This window comes from Mixophyes fleayi, chromosome 4, assembly GCF_038048845.1.
Source record: "Mixophyes fleayi isolate aMixFle1 chromosome 4, aMixFle1.hap1, whole genome shotgun sequence".
NCBI classification, from domain to species: domain Eukaryota; kingdom Metazoa; phylum Chordata; class Amphibia; order Anura; family Limnodynastidae; genus Mixophyes; species Mixophyes fleayi.
The window spans coordinates 186,061,115-186,076,787 of NC_134405.1; the positions used below are offsets into that span (position 1 = coordinate 186,061,115).

Sequence of the window (15,673 nt, forward strand, 5' to 3'; positions counted from 1 at the left end):
GCAAAATGCAAGTATGTTATCTTCCATCAGATGTTGATGAACCATGAGTTAAAGATTCTGTAATTTATTTACACATAACGGGCAATCTGTCTATTTATTTTATTATTATTTGTTCCCATTTTCGTGTTATTTGGAGTTTCTGATGCTTTTTTTTTTTATCTGAGATGTTTGCCTGTTGGGTACTCACTGCAAAAAATTTCTCCAGATGGGATATCGTTAATGATTTTACCAACGACTGAAAGTCCCGAGCAGCATGCCGATTCATGTGTACACACTATACACATTTTACAAGATTTACTTTCAGATCTGTGCTCTTCATCTGTCATTATCATCGACTGAAAAGATCATGACTCTGTCAACTCTATGGAGATCTGCCTACACTGCTGTTCGTGAGTGCATACACATTGCAGAATTGGAACAACATCGTTCAAATCTTGACCGAGATTTTTTGTTCGTTTATAAAAGCAAATCAAATGATATGATGTGTTTTTGAACGAATCATTCATCATTGTAGAGAACACACCAATGCAATATTTATCATGTGATTGGCCCGATACTCATGTGAAAAACCTGTAGAGTGTACCCAACTGTGACAGGATGGACCACCTATGCCACCCTGTCTGTTTTTGCTGGGATTACTTTGCCACCGTCCCCTTTTGTTATTCCGAATACGCCCCTCCTGCACAGTAGGAGGAGCCTGCTGTCACCACTGGACTCCTTTATGGCAGCCAGAACCACATTCCTTCTGGGTAACTGTCGCTGCTAGTGTAATTCCGTGCTAGTATACTTGGGCTGGTACGCCTGACTGCTTACTATGGATCAGGGTGCTGTAGATGGATTCCCCCCTGGCCTATCACACTGTCCAAAGCTGCTGGGTAGCGGGCAGAGCGGTGAAACTAGGGGCTGGGTCCAAACCTCAGAACAGCTGGAGGACTGATTAAATTTAGGGTCTAATCTGTAGGCCACAGGATTACAGCAATATTGAAGAAGTTGTCAAGCAGAGTCTTGAAGCAGAGAGTTATGTTTATTTCGCTCAAGTGTCCTGACAAGGACAGTTCCACTGATTAAAGGTATCAGTGGTCCTCAGATGGAACATCAGTATGATACATTTCAGTGTGCAAGGGTTCTCTTTTTATACAGTTTTAGACACAGGCTATTTTTAGAATCAGGATGCAATTTGTTTACCAAAGCATGGATTTACATGCAATGTAAAGCTAACAATATTTATGCTTATCTGGGATATCCTAAAACCTTGCTGTGATTTCCTGCTTCTTATTTTGGACACAGTGGACATCTGACAGCAAGTCTAATTACCACTTCCTTTCCTCCACATCAAAAGATCTAATTAACATGAGATTAGCATGGGTACTTTCTTGCAACAGTTGCAGAATACACATTTCCTCCAAAAAAAAGAATTCCCCAAGAGAAGTTGCAAAACCCCAAACAAGGCATTTCCTTACAAGAAGATACACAAAAAACTTCCTAAACAAAGGCTTACTGTATCAGATATATACATCAGAAAGAATGCATTTCCTCTAGCAAGGTTAAAACAAACAAGTTTTTTCCCTGGTCTCATAAATAAAGATTTCTCTTTTACCAACATACCCACAATATCAAAAATAAGTGCAACTATATAAATAAGCGCCCTGCGCTATTTCCTTTTAAATAAATTTATACCATAAGTTATTTATAAACGTGATCCAGTCACACCAACCTTACTTTGTTACCTGTTATAGATTTGCAGACATTCTTTAAATAAAGAGCATAAAGTACAGCTTGATTGAGTTTAAATGAAAGAAATGGTGTATCATACTGCTTACTTTTTATGTTGCATAATTTTTTCTGTGGCTTTTGTAATTAAATTCTAAGTGCTTTAGACATTTTTAGTTACAGATTTTTTCTTTTGTTATTTTGGTGAGAATTGTCACAAGACAACTGTTCTAGATTTGTTAGGTATTAAAAATGCTTGACTTGTTTGTTCATTGAAATGGTTTTTGAAAAGCCACTAGTCATATGACACGTAATTTGTGTTTTATTCTTCTCATATTTCCAATATTCGATATGCACTATAGTTTTGGGTAATACTTCAAATTGGATACTTGGACAGTTTCTTGTACAGACTGTTTTCAAGATTGTGCATGCAAAAGCATATCCTTTAACTGGTTTTACCCCACCCAAATATTTTCTGGAGTGAATTTGCATTTTCCTTGGCTGTAGCAAGCTTGACAAATATAAGTGTTTAAATGTGAAATGGAATACAGAATTCCATGTTTCCTTTTTTTTTATTTCATCCACAAAGGATTTTTTGTTTCTAAGTTATTGATCACAAAGTTCTATAAAATAAGCTAGTTTTTTTGTATGACACTTAATAGACGTGAATGTTTATGTCATGTGAACATGTATATGGGCCTATTTATTAAAGTAAGGCTTATCACATAGATGGGTGCGCTTTCTTATACCCCATTTTAATATTATTGTTGTGAGTATCACACAGCTGTCACAGCAACACTATCCAAGTGACAAAGGTTACTTATCACTCTGGAACCCATGTGTGTTACGAGGTGCCGCGACTCTCTCTTCCGCGTCCCGGCTGTCGTTATGACGACCGGGACATCACTTCCGGGTCACGTCCCGGCTGTTGCCTAGGCAACAGTCGGGACGCTGTAGGACATAGCACCGCGTCCCGGCATTAGGTGCTAATTAGCAGGTGGGGGTCAATAGGACAGTCTCTAGGGGTAATCACTCCCCTTACCCTATTGGCCAGTGTTCGTTTATAAGGCAGGGAGGGCTTAGCCTCCCTGCCAGTTATAGTTCTGTCTCTCAGGGTATAGCCTGCTCCTGAGCCATTGTTCCTGAGAACCTTTGATTGGATTTCCTGTGTATGACCTGTTGCCTGTCCCTGGATCTTGAACCTTTGCCTGTGACCTTGACCTATCGCCTGTCCTCGGATACTGAACCTTTGCCTGTGACCCCGACCCTGCTGGTACCTGACATCCCCTCTGGTGCTCTGTCTAGTCTGCAAGATCGCTGGCCTGCCTCCGTTTCGTGTACCTGTGTGCAGCTGTGTGAGTATAAACTTATACTACTTAGAGTTTAAGACCTGGGGGCATGTGAGTACCTGTGAGCGTAACCAGTCTCTACGGGAAAGGCGGCTGCTCAAGGTGAAGACCTCGTCAACTGTTCTATAAGTTTATGCCGTACTGCTTGCCGTAACAATGTGGGGCCTGGCACATGCATGAAATGAGAAACTCAGTTTCAGCTTCCAGTTAAACTGTTAAAGTAGTTATATACTTTCTTGAGCTATATAAATGTATATGGTATAAAGTGTATGTTATATCTACCATCTTCTCTACTAGAGACTGTACCAGTTGTATATTTTTATGCTACTTCTGTTATTTTTAACTTTAAAAACTATTTTTCAAAGAAGTAAGAATAGCATACCTCCCAGCATTCAAACATGCGTAATCAGAACAAAATTATCTCCACCCCCAATTTACTCGAACCCTGCCCAGATTTGACCAAAACTGCCCACTTTGGTATGAAACTGCCCATTTTCAGGTAAGTTGAGGTCAACAATTCAGGATGGTCCAGCCTAATTTGAGATAGTTGGATGGTATGTAAGAATAACTAAAAATATCTAAAATCAGAAATGAACCCAAGAGTTCGAATGCTTTGAAAAAAGTATATAACACAATCTTCTTCCTTGAGTACATTACTACCCCAATGAGAGGTTAAAAATGTCTAACCCAGTGGTTCCCAAACTTTTGCAGTTCACGGCACCCGTAGAGTCTCCAAATTTTTTCAAGGCACCCCTCCAAAATAATTACTGAGCAGTCCTGTTTTAGAAGTAGTTGGGTCAAAAAATTGTAATAAGTATTTAGGTCACGACAAAAATACTTTATTTAGTTGTATGCAAAAATGCCCCTCTGCATCCAGAGACACTGCCCCCTCTGCATCCAGACACTCTGCCCCCTCTGCATCCAGGCACTCTGCCCCCTCTGCATCCAGGCACCCTGCCCCCTCTGTCATGCTGTCCCCTCCTCTGCCCTCTGTCATGCTGTCCCCCCTCCTCTGCCCTCTCTCACGCTGCCCCCTCTGCCCTCTGTCCCCCTCCTCTGCCCTCTGTCACCTCCTCTGCCCTCTGCCACGCTGTCCCCCTCCTCTACCCCCAGGCACGCTGCCCCCTCTGCAGCCCTCTGTCACGCTGCCCCATCTGCAGCCCTCTGTCACGCTGCCCCCCTCTGCTGCCCGCTGTCCCCCTCCGCTGTCACACTGTCCCCCTCTGCTGCCCACTGTCCCCCTCTGCTGCCACACTGTTCCCCTTTGCTGCCCGCTGTCCTTCTCCGCTGTCACACTGTCCCCCTCTGCTGCCTGCTGTCCCCCCCCGCTGTCACACTGTCCCCCTCTGCTGCCACCTGTCCCCCTCTGCTGCCACCTGTCCCCCTCCGCTGCCACACTGTCCCCCTCCGGTGCCACCTGTCCCCCTCCGCTGTCACCCTGTCCCCCTCCGCTGCCACCCTGTCCCCCTCCGCTGTCACACTGTCCCCCTCAGCTGCCACACTGTCCCCCTCCGGTGTCACCCTGTCCCCCTCCGCTGTCACCCTGTCCCCCTCCGCTGTCACCCTGTCCCCCTCAGCTTTCCACTGTCCCCCTGCGCTTCCACACTGTCCCCCTCCGCTGCCACACTGTCCCCCTCCGCTGCCACACTGTCCCCCTCCGGTGCCACCATACTTTTAACTCTGCCCCACGCCAGACATAAAAAAAAGAGAAGACAGAAACTTACCAATCAGCGCGGCGCCGGGACCCAGCAGCCTCCTCTCTCCCGCAGCTGTCACTGAATATAGACGCCAGTGACAGCTGCTGCGGGAAAGAGGAGGCTGCTGGGTCCCGGCGCTGCGCTGTTTGGTAAGTTTCTGTCTTCTCTTTTTTTTATGTCTGGCTCGCGGCACCCCAGTGACAGCGCCGCGGCACCCCTGGGAGCCGCGGCGCACACTTTGGGAACCGCCGGTCTAACCTATAAAATAACTCTCTGTAAGCAAAAAATGGCAATTTCGGAGGGTAGGCTGAGTAGAAACAATTTAAGATCTGGTGGCCTAACTGAGAGAGCAAAGGGTTTAAATCCGAGACCATCTTGGAAAATGACCATTCTTTTAAGAAGTCCAAGCATAGGCTGGTTTTCACCAAACACGTTTAATACACTCAAGCTGACTTGTGTGGTAGTTTTATGGCCTGATGGCTAGAGGTGAACTGTCGAACAGGAATGTACCAGCTATCATAGATAATGGTAATAATAAGCAATTCACAGGTGAAAACATTGCTTAGGTATTTTGGAATTTTATAAATGTCTATGTCAATCACAGGCAATATATAGAGACCTCAATTACTATTTAAATACTTTAAATAAATTGATTAATTTACCTAAATTGTCACAAAACGGTGTAATTTCACGGTGCCCCATCACAGAGGACATAGACATGTTTCCTAATAATAAACTTCTAGAAGTTTATAAGAAATTTAAACCATTTTTTATTCCCAGATTTTTAGATAATTGTGTTCAGTTATTAGCAAGTGGGACCTTGCCACCATTGGAGGCCCAATACATTTTGATCCCAAAACCTGATTAATACTTACTTTAAATAGAATCCTATCTCCCTATATCTCTACTGGCCACATACATCAATATATTGGTAAAGGTATTAGTACTAAGGCTCAACAAAGTTATTTCTGAGATTGTCCACTCAGACCAGACAGAATTGTCTGCTAATGCTACCAACTCTAATCTCAGGCAGCTATAAACACATTTTCAGATGTCACATGTCTGATGAGGAGCAGTTGTTTTATCTCTTGGTGCTGCCAAGGCATTTGATTCAGTGGAGTGGACAGATCTCTGGGAGGTTATAAAGCACTCTGGAGTGGGCCCTGGGTTAATTCAATGGGTTAGGCTACTATATTCAGCTCTGATGACTTGGATTTTTGTTAACTGTTATGGAACTGACCCTTTTAGTCTGGTGAGGGGCTGTCATCTGCGTTATTCGCATTAGCCATTAAACGTCTTGCCTGTTTAATGTTAGAGCTCATCCTAATATTCATGGATTCTCAGTGACAATTCTATGGATACTATTATTTTATATGCTGATGATATGCTCTTTTATCTGGCTGATGTGGGTAATTGACTATCTATTTTAGATCATCGACTGATTAGGTGACTATTCAGGTTTTAAGATTAGTTGATCTAATTTTCCCTCCGTAGTGGAATTCCGCGCGAGGAAGGCCAACATCATTCTCTACAAAGGACCTTTAAATTCATATACCTTGGTATTAACCCATAATATGTCAGAATATGTACCCCTTCATATTGCTCTGGCTATAGACTTAACTAGGTTAAATCATTTAAAACAATAATTCAACCTCAATTTTTGTATCCCTTACCACAATCCCCAATGTCATTCTCGGTAATGTCTTTCAGGCCATTAGTAAACATATATCCTCTGCGATCTGGAAGGAAAAGAGGGTAAGAACTAAAATTAATTCATCTAAGACTATTTCCAAATTTAAATTATACTACTATGCTACGCAATTGGCCCATTTGGAAGAATGGGTGGAACATTCTCGGGAAGGAACCTTGAGGCAAATCTTGGGTGAGTAGACAGGGTCATCACTTTACTCTTTTGCAGATTTTACTTGTAGATATGAAAACATAAAAGCTTACACCAATTATCAGACAGACAGTTAAAATTTCGACTGCCACACATAAGTTTTTGGGTGGCACTGATATTGACCCAGACACACTTCTGTTGCACAATTTACTTGGCCAAAATAGGAAGGAATAGTATTTGGCACAAGTTTGGGATGTTTTCAATTGGCTTTAGATTAATATTCACTTAAAATTATTTGGGCGACCATAATCAGAATTTGCAATTCCAAATACTTTGTATTACACATATCTACAATTAGGACATGCACTGGGGAGCTGATATGGAGTTGACACACCCTTAATTGGCAGTGCATCACGCAAAAGCTTTCTTTTTAATATAGGCTCCCATTATGATTTCAATGTTGTATATGTTTCTTCTAATACATGTATTGCCAGATGGCGTGGCATTTCTGAGACTTAAATGGGAGGAAAACATTGGACATGTATCAGACGAGGAGTGGGAGTTTATGCTGCTAGTACAAAGATTCTACATCTTGCCTGACATTCCAACAAATATACCTGTACATTTTGCATATAGTTTATCTTACCCCTCTCAGATTATTTAAAACAGAATAACTCAGACTACATGAAATGTGGGAACTCCACAGGCTCATTTTGACATACGTGGTGGGAGTGTACTGGGATGCATAGATTTTTGGAATCTGTATTGGATTGCATTCGGAGAACCAGAGTTGATGTCCCAGTTGATGTCCCCCATTTTAACCCTAAGATGTGTTTATTTGGGATCTCGCTTGAAGACAGTCCGTGTAAGCATTTATTTAAATATGTATTCAATCTGTCATCGCTGGCTAAGGTCATTTCCTCAGTTGAGTGACCCTGGTAAATGACACACTGAGTCACAAACGCTTTACGTACACCCGTAGAAAAGCTGTGCATAAATATAATTAAATGTAGCCATTTTGTCTTGGTCCAGATATGCATTGCATTCCTGGGAAGATATAAAGGATTGATTGGTTCTTAGGGTGTCAAGCTTTGTACAGTTCATATACATTGTAAAAATACCTAAGTAAAAACTAAACTCAATGGTGACAATAGTTTACACTCGCTCGACTCATATAGAGTCACCCTGCTTCTCGACCTCTACCCTGTCCTCCTCTGCAGCTCCCCATATCTCTTAACATCAGGTTAATCTACATGCACATGTTTCCTGTGAGTCTCATTACACACGTGTTTCAGGCTCTATCTGTCTATCTGTGTCCTGCCTTCATACTTTTTTTTACTATCCAAGTAGGTTAAATCAACAGTCTCTTGCCTGGTGCTCTATAGGTACCAGCGTAAATACCAGTATTATGGTACTTTTCTCACTGGATTTCAGCTCGGGGCTCAGGGAGCTGTGGGCTGAAATCCAGCTTACTATTACCGTAATACTGGTAATAGTTTTTCCGCAGTGGAAATCGCGGACAATTGAATATGACCCTTTAAATCCCATTTTTTTAAAATACTGCCTTATTCAACACTAGTAATACTTTTACTATACTGTAATATTTTTTTTATCATATTGCCTTAGTCCTTCCCTCTAAGTTGTATACATTCAGCCCTTGAAATCTTTTGTTATGTACTGTAGCCTATGCAACATTTTAGAAACCCATTTCTGTTTGTTTGTTTTTTCAATTTTATTAATATCCATTTGGAGATAGGGCTTTCAGAACTGTACACAGTACTTGATGAGGTTTTACTAGTGACTTACAAAGTAGCAATGTAACCTTGCTCTTCCTGCTTATAACAATTCTTCTTATAAACCAAGAATTCTACCAACTTTTTCCCAGTGATTGATTACACTGTTTGTTTACCATATCATCTGAAACTACAATTTCAAGGTCCTTTTCTTTTGATGATGTCATTACATCCCCATGAATTTAGCATTCAACTTGTTGTGTGCCATATGTATTATCTTCCATTTTGATGTATTCAATTCTGTGATTCAACACTTTTTAGTCCATTCCTCTCATTTCTCTACACACTTATACATTTGTATTACCCCTTCTGAATATCAGGTCTTTTAGAAATCTTTGCACAATCTACAAATATGTTGCCATGTAGACCACAGGTTATGAATGCATTATTAAGCAAAACAGAGTTCAAAACAGAATCATTGGGTGCCAACCTTTCATCTGATCTCACATCATTGACTGCAAAAGTCTGTCGCCTGTCCTTTAGCCATTTATTATTTTATCCATTCCACTATTTGTGAGCCAAATCCAAGAATTTTACATTTCTGAATTAATTTTTTGTGGCCTATTGTATCCAATGCATTGCTAAAATCCAAACAAGCTATATTTTACTGATTCACCATAATCTATCACTTTTAAATTGCCAAAAAAACCACTACATTTGTTTGTCATGATCTCCACTCAGAAAATCAATGTTGCTTTGAATCTAATAATTTGTTCTAGTTTAATGTCTGTTCTAAAGAGTCAACTAGTTAGCTATTCTATTTCTTTAGTGAATGTATAATATATATATTATTCTTTCCTGCTTCCATTTTTAGTGTACATCTGCCACTCTCCAATCACATCAAAATATTTTTGTTGGCAGCAAATGATTAAAAAGTTTAGTTAATGTTGCTGCAAGCACTACTAGTTATTTTAATAGTATTTGCTGTATACCATCTGGACACATTTTACTGTTAATATTGAGAAGTCAACCTTACTACTTCTAAAGTAAATAGATTTATGTCCACAGTATGGTGTATTTCTTAACCATCTAATGTAGGTGAACCCTTGGAATTCCCAATAGTAAACTCAGAGCAAAAACAGTAATTTAGGCAGTTTGATTTTTTTCTCTCTCGTTTAAGATATCCATCTTCTTCAGTTTTTAGTTTTACTATTGCTTCTTTTGTTTCATCCCTTCAGTAATATCTCTAAGAGAATGTTTTGTCACCCTTTTATTTTTCTTTACTGACTGTGCATTTTTTCCATTTAGCAAATGTTATTGTGTTTTAGGGTTCTATTCATGAAGCCTTAAACCAGGGTTGTCCAACCCGCGGCCCGCGGGCCGCATGCGGCCCAGCCCACTTGTAAATGTGGCCCAGAAGGAGTTTTGTTTGTGGCAAGGGGCAGCACTGTTAATGGAAAAAAAAAATCCTGCAAAAAAAAAGAAAAGAAAATACTTACCTTGCGCTCAGGCGGTCACGTCAGCTGGTACTCCGGCTCCCTCCCTTGTCTCCTCCTCCGTGCGGTGCTCACAGTGAATGTCGGGCGTGATGTCATCACGCCCAACATCCATTGCGGAGCGCAGCACAGAGGAGTCACCCGCGTGAGAAAAACAATCAGCAGCACAGAATTGGAGAAAAGAAGAGAAGAGTACAGGAGAACAAGCCGATTAAAAGGTAAGTTAAGGGGGATTTTTTTTTATTATTTCAAGGGACGCTGACCAGTAAATAAAAGTCACCTGGTCCTGGAGCATCATGGACCTTATCTCCCTGCTACATACTTCTACTTGTAATACTAATGGGGCATTATATATTATTCTCTTTGGCCCATTATAAGTTGTTATCCCTTAACTAACATAGTGGTGTAATTAGCAAAACAGGTCACAATTTGAGGTCACAGTGATGTATATGTCAGGTACCGCAGGCCTGGTCAGGGCACCCTGATATACAATGCTTGGCTTAAATGTACTTTATTGATATTGCATCGAAACAATACAAAAAGTGATTATAGTTTAATAACTAGAGAGGATTTTTTGAACAGGGCGATTGAAAGGTAAGTATAGGGGGATTTGAAAAAAAAGTGAGATATATATATATATATATATATATATATCACTTTTTTTCTCATATAACTATGTTTTCTATGTTAACTATGTTTTCTATGGTTTTTTGGATGATCAGCTATCGTTATTGTTAGTGTATCTTATGTGCGGCCCAAACCAACTCGTCGTCTTCCAATGTGGCCCAGGGAAGCTAAAAGGTTGGACACCCCTGCCTTAAACCATCATAGATTTCTCCTGCATTAGGCGAAGTATGGCATTATATCGCAGTCCCTGTAATTCTCAATGGGGACTGCAGCATTCCGGGTCAATTTATGAAGCTCCGAACAGCCTAGCTTTTCAAGGCTTGACCCCGATGACTAACATCATCTGTAGATGGCGTTAACCTCTCTCCCCTTTGGGGAGAGAGCATCGCAGGAGGGGGATATTCGGATCCCTCTCCAGCAGGCTTTGCAGTCTCCAGAGCCGTAACGAGGCATGTGCGGGCGGTGCTGTCACCCAGGGCGCAAGGCCAAGGGGGCGCAGCAGCCATCCGCTACCTGCCTCTGTACCTTCATCCCTTAAGTTCCGCAGTGGAACGCATGTGCTTTCCACTGACAGGAAGTTCGGCATTTGGAAAGCAATCTCTCTCTCTCCCCCTCTCTCACTCTCTCTCTCTCTCTCTCTCCCCCTCTCCCCTTTAACATATGATAAAATATTTGGTACCAGCATGGAAACAGTCAGAAGATATTTTAATAACTCAGTAAGCGTGCTGCTTATTGAAATGCTTCTTGCCCTCACTGAATAGAAGCCATTTTTGTAGTCCTCAATGTCAGGTTTAATGGAGACTTTAAGGCTATGAGGGGGAAGGTGTACCATTGCACATGGAATATATAGGAACATTTTTCTTCAAGCATTCTTACAAGGTACAAAATGATTGTTGATAAAGGTCAGTTTGACCTTCCATACAGTCATCAAAACACTTAATTTATTTGAATCCCACCACTGTATGTATATATATATATATATATATATATATATAATATATAATCATGCATTTGCAAATATGTGTAACAGAATTCTTTCAGTAAAGTGCTAGCAACACCCCCACAGTAGGTTGGCCACACCCACTTGTCAAATGCCACTCCCACTTAGATGGGGGGCGCCCGGGCCCTGTCTCTCCCAGAGCACTAAAATGTCTAGTTATGGCACTGGTGCTCTCCCTCCTCCAATAGATACAGAAAATAGCTCTTCTTATGTACGTTAAAGACTCTGGGTCAGATTGCGGAATTGTTAGTATAGTAAAATCATCGTCTCTTATCAGATGTGCTGTCCCTGCATGATTTTTTAAGAAATGTCTGCTGTATATCATCCCTTATCGTTGCAGTAAGGAGTGATAATTAACAGGGGAAATGTGGCCATTAATAGGCCCCATATTCTCTTTTTGACTGGCTTTATATGCTTTTGTATCCTGTTCTGATTGAGTCTGTCTATATTTCTTACATGTGGTTTTCTTACAACTTCTAACACCTACTTTTTTTTTTTAGGAGAACCATATAGCATACTTCTCTTCCTAGTGCTTTAACAACATTGGGGACTAGGTCTGGCCAGTTTAAAGAATTAAAGCAAGTGGGCCACGTGGAATCAGTCACACTCCCCTATAGTTGCTCACAGTGCAAATAAATAGCATAAAACGATAACAGACTTTTCTCTGTACTAGACATAATTGAGCAAATACATTTTTCAAGTTGCAGTTTCATAAACAAAAAAAAACTTGCCAAAGAGCAATAGTGATAGGTTACTACCAACTTAAGTACATATACAGTTAAATAAAAAAAAAAACAAAGAACATGGGGAAAAAATAATTAAATTATAAAGTTATTGGAAACTTAGAGAGCAGCCTATCATCACTGCGATACTGCTACGCTAGCCCCGGACCTATGTGATTTTTCAATGATCTGGGTCCAGAGGAATACAATATACAAGTGATTTTTATAAAACAATAAACAACGGTGCAACTTATAATAAAATTGCTGCCATGTTGCTTTTACAGCAAGCATTTTTGATTTATTTTTCTACATTTCAGGTAGCCGTGAGTCGGCCTTTGTTTATGCCATCTCTTCTGCCGGAGTAGTGTTTGCTATAACTAGGGCATGCAGTCAAGGAGAGCTGAAGTCCTGTTCTTGTGACCCTAAGAAAAAAGGTTCTTCCAAAGACATGAGAGGAAGCTTTGACTGGGGTGGCTGCAGTGATAACATAGACTATGGTATTAAGTTTGCCAGAGCATTTGTGGACGCAAAAGAGCGAAAAGGAAAAGACGCAAGGGCTCTAATAAACCTTCACAACAACAGAGCTGGAAGAAAGGTATTCAGTTCACTTTGTTTGACACCATTTAAATAAATCTTAAAAATGTGACAAATACAGAAGTAGATATGACTATTTGGGTAAGGACACTATAGCTTGTTTTTTTTATTTGCAACAAAGAAACATGCCAACAATTAAACTATTAAGCTGATGTCTAAGACCATGCCTTGGAGTCATTTTAGCAATTAGCATGCTTTTACCAGAATTCAGTGATAAGTGCAAACGGAATTAATTGCCTGTATGTTTGAACTACCTGAAGAACTCAAAGGATAGTCCAATTAGTCTAATTGGACTAAGTAGTCCAATAGTCTTAATGTTGGAATGCCTCTAAGCATCTTTGTCACCAGCCTCCTGTACAGGACAGGGAGAAGGGGTGGATCATGTAGCCTGCTGGGGAGCAATCAGGAAGAGCTTCCTCTTTATTGAATCTCCTCCCTGGAGGAGCAGAAATACATGCAAATACCAAGTTAACGCCATCCACACCGCTTGACTCTTGGAGTTGGCGATAACCGGCAAAAACAGGGTTAGCGTGGAGAAACCTGTGATTTCCTTGGCTTTAACCATTTTATAAATAGAGTGGAAACGAATAACACAAAACGAAGATTAATTTAGACCTTTAACTTATATCCTGTTCTTGCAATATTCATATTCTTTAAGTTTTACTTTTATTTCATTTTTCTCTCTGATGATAACATATTCTGAAATAAACTTTAGTTTCTCCAGATAGGGATCTACACAGGAGCACACATACGGTATCTCTCTTGGTTCCACACACATGCTTGTCTTTGCTTCTAGTGATTTTGTGATTCTGTCACATGATATTCAGTTAACAAGTAATACTAGATTGTCCTCAAAAAAAATTGGGGGCCTATCTAATGATTAACAGGGTTTTGCCCTGTTAATTATCATCTGTCATCACAAAAATGGCAGATGACTTTTTGGCTTAATTTACAATACTAAGTCATGTCAGGAGAGTGCAAGCGGTAGGAGGGTGTCCCGACGATGATTTTTTTTTATTTATTTTTTTAATGAAGATTCCGACTTCTGACTAAGATCGCGTATGCACTTTTGACATTTGCGGTAAAGAGTGCAGGGGAGAGTAGTAACGCTAACAGAGAGGGATCCATATATCCCTTTTCTGTGTTGCACTCCCTGTAGGATTGAATTGCTAACACCATTTTCAGATGGTGTTGAACATCTGTGTCAAGCTTCGAAAAGCTATGATTTTTTTGGAGCTTGATAAAATTGCCCGGACCGCAGTCCCCATTGAGCATTATAGGGACCGTGGTTTAATGCAGTAATTTGCCTAATGTGGTAATTTGCCACTTAAAATGTCTAAACAATGTGGAAAAAGCAGTTTCTGCATGGTTTAGGGCTTCATAAATAAGCCTCTTGGTATGATTGATAGTAGCAATTACAAAATAGTGTATCTCTGCTTTGTAGGCCTATACTGTATACTTGGGATACTCTACACGGCTATAAATTCTGAGTTGAAGTCACTGTGGAGTTCTGTGACCATATAAAGTCATGAGGATGCAGTCCCCTTGTTTTTTTACAGGTCACAAAAACCAGAAATGATTTGTAATATCCTTAATTTATAGTAGGTGATGAGATTAGAACTCATGGTTTACTTTAAATAGATAATATTTTTAGATTTTATACAACTGTTAGCATCGCATTGGTATTGGAGATAATGTTTAGGTACTGTAGGCTATAGGGATCTTAGAAATCACAGATAATTTTGGAGGGCTTTTGTTCATATACCAAGACAAATTCATCTAGGCAGGGGTTATCAGAGACAGTTCCTCTTATGGACAAACATGACAATAATTTATAGTTAAATTAAGAAAATGTTGGCATATCATGGGACACATTTACTAAACACATTCTGCCTTCACTAGCATATGCTGCTTGCACCTCTGGGTATTAAGCATAAATTCTTTTTCCTGATGCACCAAAAAGGATTGTGGATTGTTTTCCTTGCAGTGTCATTGAGCAACCAGTCTGATTACATCACCGAGGAGCTGTGCTGGCCTGGGAAACTGTGCATACAGTGGAGGGAACCTAATGAGAAAACCAGACTTAGACAATCAGAAGTTGTTATTAAAAATTATTCTATAATTTTTATTTTTTGAAAGAAATGTATATATCTTTAAGTTTGTTGTATACAAGCATGACACATTTAAAGAAGGATGAACAGTAAGTTAAGCTCATCATATATATATAATTGTTCTCCTCCTGTAGGCTGTAAAAAGGTTTATGACACAAGAATGCAAGTGCCATGGAGTGAGCGGGTCCTGTACTTTAAGGACATGCTGGCTGACTATGGGAGATTTTCGAAAATCAGGAGACTTTTTGCGGAAAAAATATAATGGAGCCATACAAGTTATTATGAATCAAGATGGTACTGGCTTTACAGTGGCAAACAAAATATTTAATAGACCTACTACCAATGATCTGGTATACTTTGAGAATTCACCTGACTACTGCATCAGAGACAGGGATGCTGGTAAGTTCTTAAATTATAGAAATGTCCTAAAAATGAAGTCCATTTGGATGTGTGTTCAATTGAAATCTATAGCTAAAAATAAAGTTGTGTATACATATAGTACAAGAATGTTTTGTGAAGTACAGAAATATGGCTGTAAAGATATACTTTACTATGATAGGACATACACACAATGGGCCTGATTCATTAAGGATCTTAACTTAAGAAACTTCTCATTTAAGTCTCCTGGACAAAACCATGTTACAATGCAAGGGGTGCAAATTAGTATTCTGTTTTGCACATAAGTTAAATACTGACTGTTTTTTCATGTAGCACACAAATACTTGATAGCTTATTTGTACACTGAAATTTAAAGTTGATATTTGTGTGCTACATGAAAAAACAGACAGTATTTA

General features: G+C 40.0%; 1 protein-coding gene across 1 annotated transcript in view; it reads left to right on the top strand.

Annotated features, from left to right (window-relative positions):
• The window catches only part of WNT2 (Wnt family member 2), a 111,853-nt gene that overhangs the window by 20,186 nt on the left and 75,994 nt on the right, over positions 1 to 15,673 (top strand). Inside the window, exons 3-4 of the mRNA XM_075208978.1 lie at positions 12,492 to 12,769; positions 15,014 to 15,278. Coding sequence (XP_075065079.1) covers positions 12,492 to 12,769; positions 15,014 to 15,278 — 543 coding nt within the window. The remainder of the gene's footprint in view (positions 1 to 12,491; positions 12,770 to 15,013; positions 15,279 to 15,673) is intronic.